Here is a 13,834-nt window from a genome sequence, read left to right on the forward strand (position 1 = left end):
CTGCCAGCGCCTTCTTCCGGCCTGACCACCTCCAGGGCACCTGCTCAACAAGCCAGAGAACTGACTTCCCTCCCGCGTTTCATTCAGGAGAAATAAGACTCGCGGACACTCAGAACGTTTTGTTCACGGAGGCTGTGTGTTTTGGAAATGCCATTTGGATGTTTTGTTGCTTGTAATCTTTGGCATTCGTTTCTGTTGCTGCCATTCTTTCCATTAAAAAATCAGTCACAAGCCAGGAAAGTAATTAAATTGGCCTGCAAAGGAAAAATAGAAGCAGTATAGATATTAAATCAGATACACATACTTGGTATTTGCCTGCAGAAACATTCACTTACAGCCTGCGCACAGGCATCTTAGAGGTGTGATGTGATGACGTTCGGCCTCGGCGAGGTGCCTGATTTTTGTCTTTTCCCTTCCAGAATGTACGACAACATGTCCACAATGGTGTACGTGAAGGAAGACAGACTGGAGAAGCTCACGCAGGATGAGATTATCTCCAAGACCAAGCAGGTGATTCAGGGGCTGGAGGCTCTGAAGAACGAGCACAACTCCATTCTGCAGAGTTTACTCGAGACACTGAAGTGTCTGAAGAAAGATGATGAGAGCAACCTGGTGGAGGAGAAGTCCAACATGATCCGGAAGTCGCTGGAGATGCTGGAGCTGGGCCTGAGCGAGGCGCAGGTAGAAGCCAGGCTGCGGCCTGGAGAGCCGGGCGGGCGGGTCCATGGTGCCTCACTAACCAGAATGCAGATCCCTGTAGAGCAGCGGTTCTCAACCTGTGGGTCGCGACCCCTTTGGCGGTTGAACGACCTTTTCACAAGGGTGGCCTAAGACCATCCTGCATATCAGATGTTTACATGACGATTCATAACAGCAGCAACGTGACAGTGATGAAGTAGCCACGAAGATAATTTTATGGTTGTGTCACAACATGAGGAACTCTATTTAAAGGGCCAGAAGGTTGAGAACCACTGCTATAGAGTAACAGGGTGGTGCACGTTAGATACATGACGGTTGACTGGGGCGTGTCTGAACTTTAAAAAGCAGGGCCACCACGTGTCCTTTAGGCCTGGATTTGGCTGCACACATCAGAAAACAAAAACGGTGGCTCACATCTCAGAGGCTGTGAACCAAGCCCCAGGGTGGCTGTCCCAGCCACTGTCCGCGGCTGCCCCGTCACCAGGGACCCAGGCCCTGCCGCCCTGCTCCCGGCAGCCTGTCTCCCGGACTCGGACAGCTCCGCTGCAGCTCCGGCCCGCTCTAGCGCCCGGAGGGCAGGAAGGGCACTGCCTCCTGCTTCCTAGACCAGCGCGCTCTGCTCCCACCTTGCTGCAGGGCACTCCGTGGGGGAGACGGGAGTGCATCTTGCCCTTACAGTGCCCTGCTCTGAGCAGGAAGGAGGGAGCGTGGCTGTCTGCCGGCAGCTATGGCCTCTGCGGCACCCAGGCAGGGTTGTGTAGATCTGACAGACCTTCGTTTCTGTCGTGCCAGCATAGACGGGAGACGTGGAGCATGTGGTGCCCCTCGCCCCATAGCTTTTGGCTTTGCCAACGTATTTCAGGTAAAATTAGGTACAGACTGTGCTGATGGGAGCACCAGCGCCTCTGACCCGTGATGCCAGCGGCAAAGATGCCTTCCCTTCCCTTGGCACCTGGAAGGTCTGCCGGCCCTCCCCTCCCCACCCCCCGCTCCCGGAGTGACCACACTGCACACTTGCGCGCAGGCACACGCAGTGTCACGTCGGGGGCACGGCGGTGAGAGATTGCGTTGGAGCTGTCTGGATGGAAAGTAAAAAATGCATTTTTATCAGAAGAGTAGCTGTGCGTGCGTTGCTCGTCCACTGGAGAAGCTCTCAGACAGAACACACGTCTATTTTCTGTAGATGTCCTGGGCATGTGCTACTCCTGTGGTGTCCCGTGTGTGGCCTGTGACCGAGGTGGACACGGGAGTCATGGCACGGTGCACCTCATGCTTGGGGAACGGGCCGCAGCACGGGGCCTGGGTGGAGGGAGGCGGGGCTGGGACCGCTGCCGCAGCCCGTGCGTCTGCAGGTCATGATGGCCCTGTCCAACCACCTGAACGCCGTGGAGTCGGAGAAGCAGAAGCTGCGCGCGCAGGTGCGCCGCCTGTGCCAGGAGAACCAGTGGCTGCGGGACGAGCTGGCCAACACGCAGCAGAAGCTGCAGAAGAGCGAGCAGTCCGTGGCCCAGCTGGAGGAGGAGAAGAAGCACCTGGAGTTCATGAACCAGCTGAAGAAATACGACGACGACATCTCTCCGTCCGTGAGTGGTTCTGTGGGAGTGCGGGGGCCGTCCTGCGGGAGGTGGGAGGGGCTTCAGCACAGGGGCCGGGGGTCTCCCCTCCAGGGATGCACTGAGCAAGATCGCGGGTTGCGGTCCTGGGACTGAGTCCCTGGGCAAGTTATAGACATTCCCCTTTTTTTAATTTTTAATTTTATTATTGAACTTCTTTTTAGGTTTTGTGGGTTTTTTTGAGAGAGAGAGAAACATTGTGAGAGCAAAACATTGATCAGCCACCTCCCACACGCCCCCCCACCAGGGATCCAGCCCGCACCCTGGGCATGCGCCCTGACCAGGAATCGAACCAGCAACCCTTTGGTGCACGGGACAACACCTAACCAACAGCCACACTGGCCAGGGCCTTTTTCTTTTAATTCTCACCCAAGGATATGTTTTTCATTGATTCTGGGGTGAGTGAAGAAGGGAGAGAGGGAGAAAGATTGATCTTTTGCCTCACATGTGCGCCCTGAGTGGGGAGTGAACCCACAACCTGGGCATGTGCCTTAACCAGGAATCAAACCCACGACCCTGACCCTTCAGTGCAAGGGATGATGCTCCAACCACTGGACCACCCGCCCAGGGCCATAGAAGTTCTCTTTGCCATATTCTTTTCTTGTGTGTTTTTTAGCAGAAGGGTCAGAAAATGTAAAATACGGTAACTATCAGGTCCACGGCAGAGAGGCAGCATTACCTGTGACGGGTCTGCCCAGCTGGGCTCTGGCGCCCTGACCCACTGCGGTCTGGCGTCCATGCCTGTCAGGTGCTGGATTCTCTAGGTCCACAGCCACCGTCCAATCCTGACCCAGAGTCGGGGCTGACTGTGGCGGATGGTGCCGTGGGCCTGCCCGCCCCAGGACACCTGCTCTCTGCAGCCTTCTCCTGCCTCCCTCGAGGCCCTGCCAGCTCACCTGTGGTTTCTGGAATGTTACGGCTCCAAGGATCTCAGTTCCCCCCTTTCTGTCTTTGGATGTTGACCCCAGTCTTGACTATTTTTTCATCCAGTATTTCTAATTCAGTTAACTTAAAAACAATACCTTTTAAATGTTAGATTCACACAAGAGGTGGAAAGATAGAAAAGCACCCCCATCTGCCCTTACCCAGCTTCCCTGCGTCACGCCGCACATCCCTGCAGTGCATGTCGCAGTGAACGCAGCCGCCGTACCAGGGCCGCAGGCTCGTGGGTTAAAGAAACAGACCTCGGACGCAGTTCAGGGGGCAAGGCTGAGACACGCCGGCTGCAGGTTCTTCCCTGCACGCAGCCCGTGTTCCCTGTCCCAGTCCGTCCTTCCTGCCCAGGCCCATCCTGAGTCTGCCCTGCATTTGAGCGCCCACTTTTATTTTATTTCATTATTTGTTACTTTTTTGAGCTCCCATTTTTTATTGCCCGCCTGGTGCTGGGCCTGTTCACTACATAATCTGTGATCAGTGTGTCCCACACGTGTGTCTTCAGTCTGAACCCTCGTCCTAAGCAAACAGACACCCTGTGTCAGCTTGGGCTGCCACACAAAACACCACCGACGGGGTGGCTCGGACCACAGACACTTCTCCCGTCCTGGTGGCTGGAGCCCGAGACCAGGCACCCGCAGGGCTAGTGTCTGGTGAGGACTCTCTTCCTGGCTTGCAGACGGTGGCCTGCTCGCTGGGTCCTCACGGAGTGGGGTGGGGGCAAGAGAGAACACGCTCTGGTGTCTCCCCTTATTGGGGCAGGAATCCCACCACGAGGGCATCCCTTACACCGAGTCATACGCAGCTGGAGGCAGCCCAGTGCCCCAGGCCTGCGGTGGACTCGTCCTGGTCTGCGCGTGCAGCCATGCGGCGCTTCACGTTTTCACGTGTGTGGTTTACGAGTGGGCTTATTTCTAGTGAGAGTTTCCCTGCTCTGTTTGAACTTCCTCAGAACCCAGGCAGATTGTGGATAATCCTGTGTTTGATCTTAAAAATGGACCATCTTTTCTAAGGTTTTTTTAAAAAATATATATTTTTATTGATTTAAGAAAAGAACGGAGAGGGAGAGAGAGAGACATCAGTGATGAGAATCATGGATTGGCTGCCTCCTGCACGCCCCACGCTGGGAATCGAGCCTGCAACCCGGTCATGTGCCCTGACCAGGAATCAAACTGTGGCCTCCTGGTTCATAGGTCGATGCTCAACCACTGAGCCACGCTGGCCAGGCTCTAAGGTTTTTTAATTAAAAAGGTTATAGCAGAGGTTTTGTAGCCCTTGCAAGCTAAGATAGTTCTGGGTTGGTTTCCAGGAGGACAAAGACACCGATTCCACCAAAGAACCTCTGGACGACCTTTTCCCGAACGACGACGACGACCCCGGTCAAGGAAGTACGCGGGCGGGTTGGATGCCGCATGCAGCAGAGGGAGGTGGTCTGTGCGTGGGACGCGGTTGCGGTGACTCGCGGGCGTCTGGGTGGCACAGCGCCTCGCAGGAGCACGTGCACGCTCGGACCCGCGTTTCCCAGAGCTTCAGAGTTTTCGTGTTGGGAAGCAGCGGCGTTAGGCCAGCCCCTCGGCCTGGGCCAGGCACAGCAGTTTGGAGTGGGAAAGGCAGGGCTGTCTGCCTGAGCCGGGGGCATCTCGTTGCGGGGTGTGTGTGTGTGTCTTGGGGGTCGTGTCACCCGGAAGGGTGCTGCGGTTACCAGCCTGCCCAGAGGGTGTAGGACAGGTTTCCGTGGTCGGGGGGCCACGTGCCGAAACGGGGCCAAGGCTAGAGGGGAGTTTAACCAGGACACCTGGGGACCCTGTGCCGCTGACGCGGACCCTCTCTGCAGTCCAGCAGCAGCACAGCAGCGCCGCGGCGGCCGCGCAGCAGGGCGGCTATGAGATCCCGGCGCGCCTGCGCACCCTGCACAACCTGGTCATCCAGTATGCCTCGCAGGGGCGCTACGAGGTGGCCGTGCCCCTGTGCAAGCAGGCCCTGGAGGACCTGGAGAAGACCTCCGGCCACGACCACCCGGACGTGGCCACCATGCTCAACATCCTGGCCTTGGTGTACAGGCTAGTACTTCCTCTGTCCTTCATTTCTCCAGCAGTTTGGTTCCAGTTCAACCTTTTTCTTTAATGATTTCAGAGAGAGGGGCAGAGAGTGAGAGAAGGATAGAAACATCCATGATGAGAGAGAATTACTGATTGGCTGCCTCTTGCATGCCCCGTACTGGGGATTGAGCCCGCAAACCGGGCATGTGCCCCTGACCGGGAATCGAACCGGAGACCTGGTTCCTGGGTCAACGCTCAACCGCTGAACCACACAGGCCGGGCTCAACAAACAGTGTTTGAGACCCAAGTGTATGTGAGCCTTTGGGCTGGCTGTGAGGCCCTTGGGCTGAACACGTAGCTCTGTTCTCAGGGGAGTTCAGCTTCCCTCTCTGCTACACGGCCCGGGGCGGAGGGGGTGTCCAGAGCCTTAGCTTCTCGGAGCCTCCACTCCTCATCTCGCAAATGGGGTGGTGACAGTCCCCGCTCAGAGGGCCGGGAAGGGCGGGGGGACGCCGGGCCTGCGGGCAGACAGAATACCCCCGGTGCTTCATTCCAGAGACCAGAATAAGTACAAGGACGCCGCCAACCTGCTGAACGACGCCTTGGCCATCCGCGAGAAAACTCTGGGCAAAGACCACCCCGCGGTGAGTGGACCTGATTCTCACTCCTTGTAGATGCTCGGTTTCCCTAAGGTTTTCACCGACACATTTTCCTATTGAACCCACAGGGAAGGTAAGCGCTGCCTTTCCGCTAGATGGCACAGGTAGGCCCTCACGCCTCCTCCCGCCAGCTCCCGCGGAGACTGGCACCAGCAAGGCCAGCGCACGCCTTGTCCCTCCCAAATGGAGCACGCGCTGTAGTTCTTGATCCTGAATCGAATCGCATGTCTTGTGAAATTCTCTCCTGCAGAACGGGGTCCTTTGTTAAAGTCTGCTCCCGTTTGCACACAGGCCTGTGGTGGGCTGTGTGGTTCCCAGTGAGATTTATTAAAAATCAAGATCCCGCGATGCTGATTGTAATCCCAGCACCTGTGGTGTTGCTCTGTGATCTCTGTCCAGTGAATTGCTTCTTGCTTTTGATGGAACTCGGTCCCTGACTGCCCTGAGCTCGCCGGCCATGCTCACCCTCTCGCCGCCCCGGTTGCAGGTGGCAGCGACTCTGAACAACCTCGCGGTGCTTTACGGCAAGAGAGGGAAGTACAAGGAGGCGGAGCCGCTGTGTAAAAGAGCCCTGGAGATCCGAGAGAAGGTGCGGCACCGCGTGGCGCTTTATGCGTTTATCTCACTCTTACTTATTTTGAATTAACTGTGTTGGGGTGGCCTTGTTAACAGGGTCACGTAGGTTTCAGGTGTGAGTTGGGGGCTTTTAGAGGACTTCCGGCTCACCTTTTGACAGAGGACCACTGTAGGTGGCACTGAGGGTTTACGAGAAGTAACTGAACTTGGGAACGTAGGGTTCTGTTCGCTGGCCTCTAGGTCAGAGCCGGAGCATCTAGAGCGGGGCTCCTCCAGGGCCTGGGGGCATGGGAGTGTTGGAGCTGAGCCTTCAGTAACTGAGTGCAGAGTCCCGGCAGGGAGAGGAAGAAGTGTGGGAAGGGAGGGGGAGGCCGCGTGCCTCCTGGGGACGCCTAGGGGGAGGCACTGATTGACAGTGTGACTCCTCCAGCAGGGGCTGCATTGGGAAGAACTTGGATTCCTGGGGCCTGCACTTTAGTGGGTGAGAGTTGTAATAGAAGGTTAGCTGGATAAATAAGGTAGCTTCAGGTAGTGATACTTGCAAAGAGAGAAAACCAGGTGATGTGCTTCTGAGCTAACTGGTGGGTCGGGCTGAGGTCTTAAATTGGATGGAAGGGGTCCCATCCACGGGGCCTGGAGAGCACCCTGGGCGAGCAGCTGGAGGGGGAGGAGTGTCAGCATCTGGGAGGGGCGGAGGCAGGGGAGGTCCTGCCGGTGGGGGTGGAAACATGAGGGAAGTGGTTGGGGTGATTGCACGTGAAGGTGGGCTGGCTGGGCGGGATTGGGCGGGAGACTGGGAGTTCCTTTGGAGGTTGGTTGCACAGGAAGGCGTCAGACAGGGCTGGCTAAGTTTGGGCTGTTCCAGGACTTGGCAGTCATAGTAGCATTGGCTTTAGAAAAGCCAGTTTCCTCCTCAAAATGTGCATGACGTTCCCACCACGTAGGGTCGTTGTAAGATTTAAGGAAGCTAAAGCATGTAAAGGGAACCAGCCTCTCCCCCGCCCCCCAGGAGAGCCCCCCACGTTCTGGCTGTGTCACTTCCATCACAGGGCACGGAGCCGCGCAGCACCGCAGCCTGGAGGGGCGGCCTCCGGGCGGACACTCAGGAAGAGCTCGCGTGGGGGGGCGGGCTGGCTGGTGGTGAGGCAGGGCGGAGGTGCTGACACCGTGCTTTGTTCTCAGGTTTTGGGGAAGGACCACCCGGACGTGGCCAAGCAGTTGAATAACTTGGCCCTGCTGTGCCAGAACCAGGGCAAGTACGAGGAGGTGGAGTATTACTACCAGCGGGCCCTCGAGATCTACCAGACCAAGCTGGGGCCCGACGACCCCAATGTGGCCAAGACCAAGAACAACCTGGTAGGTGGGCAGGGCCGCGGGCAGCGGGGCGCGTCCTGGTGGAACTGTCCCGAGGAGCGCGCTCACTCGCGGGAGGACGCTGAGCACCTCGTCTCCTTTCAAGGCCTCCTGCTACCTGAAGCAAGGGAAGTTCAAGCAAGCGGAGACCCTGTACAAAGAGATCCTCACGCGTGCGCACGAGCGGGAGTTCGGCTCTGTGGACGGTAAGGGTGCCCTCCTTTCTGCGCAGATGCTGCTGCGGCTGCCTGGCAGTCCCGATGCCAGCCCGCAGTGGTACACCCGCGTCGTCACAGCAGTTTCAAGATGCAGCTGACCTGAGTGTTAGAAATGACTTTCCAGACCGCGCTCAGAGGAGGGGCGGGCACAGCTGGGTGCTTGTGGCACGTTTGTTCATCTCCAGTGACACGGTGGACACACACGTGCTCACTGGCATCTCTCACCTCCGTGGGGTGATGGCCACCTGCCTCCGCTTTTCACGCTGTCCTCTCCAGAGTCCATGCCTGTTTCAGGCACAGCCCAGATGCACCAACTCTAGAAAACCTCCCTGGAGTCATTCATGCTTTCTAGAATGTTCTTACCGTGCTGGCGGGGACCTGCCAAAGTGCACATTCTCCACTGGCCCAGGCCTGGCCGTCATACCCTCGGCATCGGAGGTGCTCAGGGCCCAGTTCTGGAGGGAAAGCTGTCAGGGTTCCAGTGGCTCAGGAGGCCACAGGGACACGGGGCACTTACTTCCCTTCGCTAGGCGTTCACTGATGTTTGGAAGGAGGACGGGTGCTGCTTGTTGTCGGACTCTTGTTCACTGCGAGGTTGCTCACATTTAAAACTCTGAGGGCTGTGTGCAGATTCCAGCATTAAGTTTCATGATGGCCCTCGCTGGTGTGGCTCAGTGGGTAGAGCATCAGCCTGCGGACTGAAGGGTCCTGGGTTCAGTTCCAGTCAAGGGCACATGCCCAGGTTGTGGGCTCGATCCCCAGTGGGGGGCGTGCTGGAGGCAGCCAATCAGTGAGTCTTTCTCTCTCTGTCTGAAATCAGTAAAAAATATATAAAAAAAGAAAAGTTTCACGATGGGAACCCTCATGGGAGTCGGGTTTGCTGACGCCCTCAGGTCTGGTACGTTTCCTCCAGCACCTTCTGTCCCCGCGCCGCCCAAGCCGGCCACCTCCTGCGAGCGCGTGTGGTCCTGCCCTCCAGTCTGTCCTCCGTGGGGACGGCGCCCGTCCACGCGGGAGAAGTCACCCCTAAGCAGGACCCTAGAACAGCAGGAGCCTTGCAGTCCCTGGAACGTGGCCCCTTCTCAGGGGGCTCGGTCAGCCTCCGCTGACGGTGTGTTGTTTTCCTCCCTCAGACGAGAACAAGCCCATCTGGATGCACGCGGAGGAGAGAGAGGAGTGCAAAGTGAGTTCCGCCCAGGGCCCCGCGGGCTCGGTGCTGTGGCGCGTCACTCACCACCTCCTCTTCTCCTGCAGGGGAAGCAGAAGGACGGGCCCGCGTTTGGAGAGTACGGCGGCTGGTACAAGGCCTGCAAGGTGGACAGGTGTGTCTGCTTCCCTGCAAACAACAGCTGTGGACGGGCTGCTGGGCCTGAGAGAGCCGCTGGCCGGGGTCACGAGTGGGCAGCGTTCTCACGGGTGTGGGGCCCCGCCGTCCGGGTGAAACAAGGCTCTGCACTCGCGCTGCTGTGTCCAAGGCTGCCGACCTCATGGCAGCAGGAGAGGGCCCAGGGGACACGGGAAGGCGGCCGCAGAGCAGGGGCCAGCAGCCCTGCAGGGACGTCTCGTCTCGGAGATCCTAAGCCGTGGCCCCCTCTCCTCGCTGCCTTGGCCTCCGTGTCTGCAGAGGGCAGTGTGAGCGCCCGCACGGCCCTGTGAGCCGGTGCCTGTGCCTCCCACACCAGGCCTCCAGCCTGCTTCCTCCCGACTGGAACCCCTCCCGCTCTCCTGTCTGCTCGCTAACTCCTCCTCTAAGACTCAGTTTCCCAGTCATCTAGTTCGGGAAGTCTCTGCCCCCTGGCCCGGTTCCCCGTGTCACGGACAGATTTGCTGGGGGCGGGGGCTCTCGGACACGGGCGCAGCTGCTTCATGCGTCCCCTGATGGGCCGTCGCACCAAATGAACGGCCGTGGCTGGGCCTGGAAGGCTGCTGGGCACAGTGCCGAGCACAGTCCCTGCTGGCTCTGCCCCGTCACACAGCGCTCATCCCGGGTGGTGAGGGGTGGCTCCCCCTGCCTCCCTCCGCGCCCTCTCACTGCCTGGCGATGCGCTCCTGCCGGGAAGCGTGGTGGTCAGACAGCCCGCGCAGACTCTGGCGGTGGCCAAGGTCCGAGCCGCCGGGCAGCTCTGGGAGGCGGGAGCTGGAAGGAGAAGAGCTGCTGGTCCCCTCGCATGGGAAACAGGCCATGGCGCCCGAGAGCTATTTCTCACCAACACCAGCCCTCAGATCCCACGCTGGCGGCCGCGGCCGCTCGGAAGCATGCTAACAGCTCAGCACGTGTGCTCTCTTCCAGCCCGACCGTCACCACGACGTTAAAGAACCTCGGGGCCCTCTACAGGCGCCAGGGCAAGTTCGAAGCTGCAGAGACCCTGGAGGAAGCCGCCATGCGGTCACGCAAGCAGGTCGGTCAGCCCCTCTCTCCAACGCGCCTTACTGAGGTCTTGACTTAGAGATAGAAAGTTTGTAGTATATTAATTTTACAAATAAGATGATATTGTTTAAATACTGTACGTCTGACCCAGAAACACGAGTAGCAGAAGAGAACCCCAGTCGATCCAGTACTCCAGAATTGGAATGGGCGCCCAGAGCGGGGACAGCGTGTGCACACGTGTCTGGTGGGTCTAGTGCCCAGGGCGTGTGAAGACAAGGCCACGGGGCATGGGGCGCAGAGCACCTGCTGGGCCCGCACGCCCGTGAAGGTGCCCGTCTGTAGTCGGTAGGGAATGCTCTTTAAAGCCACACGCACTACTTCACACCCAGCGGGGTGGCTGCGATGAACAGAACGGGAAGACAGTAACTGGCACCGCGTGTGCTGCTGGGCCGTGACCGGGGCCGCCACACAGAAACCACCGCGTGATCCAGAACCCCCTCCTCGGTGCACATGGCAGCTGAACGCAGGCCCGCGGCCCAGGTGCCGGGCCAGGTGCCGCAGGTCCTTGTCGGTAGGTCCGCTCTGGAGAGGCGCTGTGGGCGCGAAGCAGCGGGGCCTCCGGGGAGGACGCAGCGCTGGGTCCTGTGAGCCTCTGGCCGCGCTGGCGGCCGCTGACCCGCCGAAGCCGTGTCCTGTGTGCTTTCTGTTCACAGACACCTACGTGGTTGGATTGGTGATGCGTTAGCACCAGTTCAGGGCCCAGCACCGGCTCAGGCCTGCGGGAGGCCCACCCGCACAGGCGTCGCTCCATCTGTGTGCGGCACACCCAGCCTTGTGCACCTAGGGACCCTGGGCGCGCCGCAGCGGGGCGGGGCTGTTCAGGCAGCGAGCGTCCAGCAAATGGACAGAATGCGGAGAACGCGGACTGAGTAACGGACAGAGCAGGGCACTGTTCACAGCGCAAGGAGTGTCACCTTGGCGCTTGGCGGGCCGTGCACACCGGGTGGCAGGTGCCTGCGAGAGCACTGGGGTGTGGGTTTGGGGTTACAGGGGAGTTCTGGCAAGCGGGTGAGCGCACAAGCGCACAGCGTGGCCCCTCCTGCCGCTGGGCTGTCCCGTCATCCAGGCTTAGGGACACCACGTCCACGGGGGCGTCGCATGAGGTTCTGAGGAGTAGAGAGGTCGGAGGACTGAGGCGCTCTCCTTCACCAACTGAGAGCAGTGATGCCCCTCACAACTCGCACAGGAAGTGCAGGGCACGGAGGCCAGTCTCCTGGGTGAGCAGCACTTGTAGTGGCTGTGGTTGGGCCGGGCCTCCCGAGGAGGAGGGCCCATCGGCACAGGCGAGCGCTTCACGAGCTGCCGGGTGAACCCATGCGGAACCAGAGGCATGTTGCCCGCAGTCATCGGGCCCTGACGCGCACAGGAAGCGCTGTTGTGTGTTAATCCGCCACATGCTATTACAGACGTGTGAAGTGGCCTGAAGGAGCAGGAGTGCCTGCTGCTCAGCACTTGGCAGATGGAGCGTCTGCTCTAGACGTGCCTTTGTAGTTAGTGGCTGGTCTTCGGTGTCACACTGAGAACACAGTCATCCGTGAGTTTCCAGCAGGTGCTGCCTGGGAGGCGTGCACGCCAGGGAGCTAGTGGGGACGCTAGACACGGCATTCCCGTCCCACCACCACACTTCCAAACAGGAGCACTGGGAGGGTTCAGCCGGGACCACCACCGCCTTGTCCTTGGGCGTGCCGCCCGTGCCTCCCCTCCCCGCCCACCATCGGGCCTGTTGGGAAGCCGTCCCAGTGAGGGCACCAGGGCCCTTCCTGCCAGACCCCAGCCAGCGCCACTCGCTGCCTCAGCCTGTGACTTGGTGGGAGGTGAACGGGCTCAGGGCAGGCACCCCTGCAGGGCACGTCCCAGGACACGTGGTCGCTCCCTGTGGTTCAGAGCCTGTGTTTTCTGGGGCGTTTATGTTTGGAAAACCCTAATCAGCTTACGTGCTAACAGGTGAACCCTCCCGCCTGACTCGCAGGGTCTTGACAATGTTCACAAACAGAGAGTGGCCGAGGTGCTGGGCGACCCCGAGGGCTCGGAGAAGCGCCGGAGCCGGGAGAGCCTGACCGTGGACACGGTCAAGTACGAGAGTGGCCCTGACGGAGGGGAGGAAGTGAGTATGGGCGTAGAGTGGAGCGGGGTAAGTACAGCGCGCGGTCCCGCCCCCGCAGCCCTTCTCCTGTAGACTCTGCTTCCCTCCACTCCAGCCGCAGCTCCGCTTCTGTAAGTCCTGTCTCCTGCTAACCCTGAGCCTGTGCCTCCTGGAAGTGGCCGTTTTCTCTCCATGAAAGCTGTTGGCCTAACTTCCAGCACCTAAATGCTGATTGAGTGTCCTGGTTGTTTAAAGCACAGTCCATAATCCGGTTTTACTTTAATCATAGGAAGCGTGCAGATGACTAACTCGCTTGTTAACGTACCTCTTCCCCGCTAACTCCAGCGCCCCTCATTTATGGCCCGGCCGCCGTAGGCCTAGTGGGAATTACTGTACAGGCCTTGGACGGGCTGATGTTCCCGGCAGAACTTGTCTAGGGAAGGGGCAGGGCAGGGGCAGGAAGGTTTGGTGGCCGCGCTTCGTGTCCCACCGTGGTCCTGAGCGCCAGTTCTACGAGGGTCGGTCCATCGCCCTTCACGACTCCCTGCCACAGTTTTTCGGGTCCAGAACCCGGGCCTGTGTTTGAGACATGTCAGCCCCTGGTGGCTCTGCCGGTGGCCTCCCTCGTGGTGGCCCGTGGGTGGGGCCGGTGCAGGGAGCCATCAGGGAGTCAGAGCTGGCAGCCTGGGGTTCGCTGTATCGGGAGGAGTGGCTGCAGGTGAGCCTTGCCGCCCAGGTGCGCTGATTTTTCGAAGCCGCAGTAGTGCACCCTCAGCTGTCACCGCAGATGTTTTGCTGAGAAGTTTTGGCTTTCTTGTCTGTGTTTTTAAATCTGTGTTATCCTTTGGGATTTCCTGTAGCTGCAGCACTTTGGTAAAGGTGAGCCTTTAAATGTTCTGTACAGATTGTTATTGGCCACAATTACAGGGAGAACATCTGGGCCGTCTGTCCGCAGCTTCCTGGCTTTGGTTTTTTTCTGTGCCAGGACAACCAATCAGCATCTGCTGTGATCACTCACGCCCTTGGGCGCAGTCCCTGCTCGCCCTCAGGCCTGCTGTGTGCGCCCCCCTCCCGGTGCTCTCTGCTCTCCTCCGCATGCGTCTGAGGGCGGGCCCTTTGCTAGTCGGCTTCAGCACCCGTGCAGGTGCTAATGCTCTTGACGTTCGGCAGGAGCGTCTCCTCAGACAGTATTTCTAGGTCAGCCTGTCTGAAATCGTGATGACACAGCTGTTG

General features: G+C 59.2%; 1 protein-coding gene across 15 annotated transcripts in view; it reads left to right on the forward strand.

Moving 5' to 3' along the window:
- KLC1 (kinesin light chain 1) overlaps positions 1 to 13,834 on the forward strand; it is a 49,502-nt gene that overhangs the window by 20,188 nt on the left and 15,480 nt on the right. For 6 of the 15 annotated variants that reach the window (XM_036306369.1, XM_036306364.1, XM_036306370.1 and 3 more), the window contains exons 2-13: positions 420 to 681; positions 2,052 to 2,282; positions 4,555 to 4,633; positions 5,080 to 5,305; positions 5,841 to 5,928; positions 6,431 to 6,532; positions 7,702 to 7,875; positions 7,979 to 8,078; positions 9,224 to 9,273; positions 9,345 to 9,412; positions 10,381 to 10,489; positions 12,488 to 12,649. In XM_036306369.1, coding sequence (XP_036162262.1) covers positions 421 to 681; positions 2,052 to 2,282; positions 4,555 to 4,633; positions 5,080 to 5,305; positions 5,841 to 5,928; positions 6,431 to 6,532; positions 7,702 to 7,875; positions 7,979 to 8,078; positions 9,224 to 9,273; positions 9,345 to 9,412; positions 10,381 to 10,489; positions 12,488 to 12,649 — 1,650 coding nt within the window. In that variant the 5' untranslated portion in view covers position 420. The remainder of the gene's footprint in view (positions 1 to 419; positions 682 to 2,051; positions 2,283 to 4,554; positions 4,634 to 5,079; positions 5,306 to 5,840; positions 5,929 to 6,430; positions 6,533 to 7,701; positions 7,876 to 7,978; positions 8,079 to 9,223; positions 9,274 to 9,344; positions 9,413 to 10,380; positions 10,490 to 12,487; positions 12,650 to 13,834) is intronic. The other 9 variants (XM_036306367.1, XM_036306374.1, XM_036306378.1 and 6 more) reach the window with 4 other exon arrangements.

Source organism: Myotis myotis, unplaced genomic scaffold, assembly GCF_014108235.1.
Source record: "Myotis myotis isolate mMyoMyo1 unplaced genomic scaffold, mMyoMyo1.p scaffold_m19_p_41, whole genome shotgun sequence".
Classification (NCBI taxonomy): Eukaryota; Metazoa; Chordata; class Mammalia; order Chiroptera; family Vespertilionidae; genus Myotis; species Myotis myotis.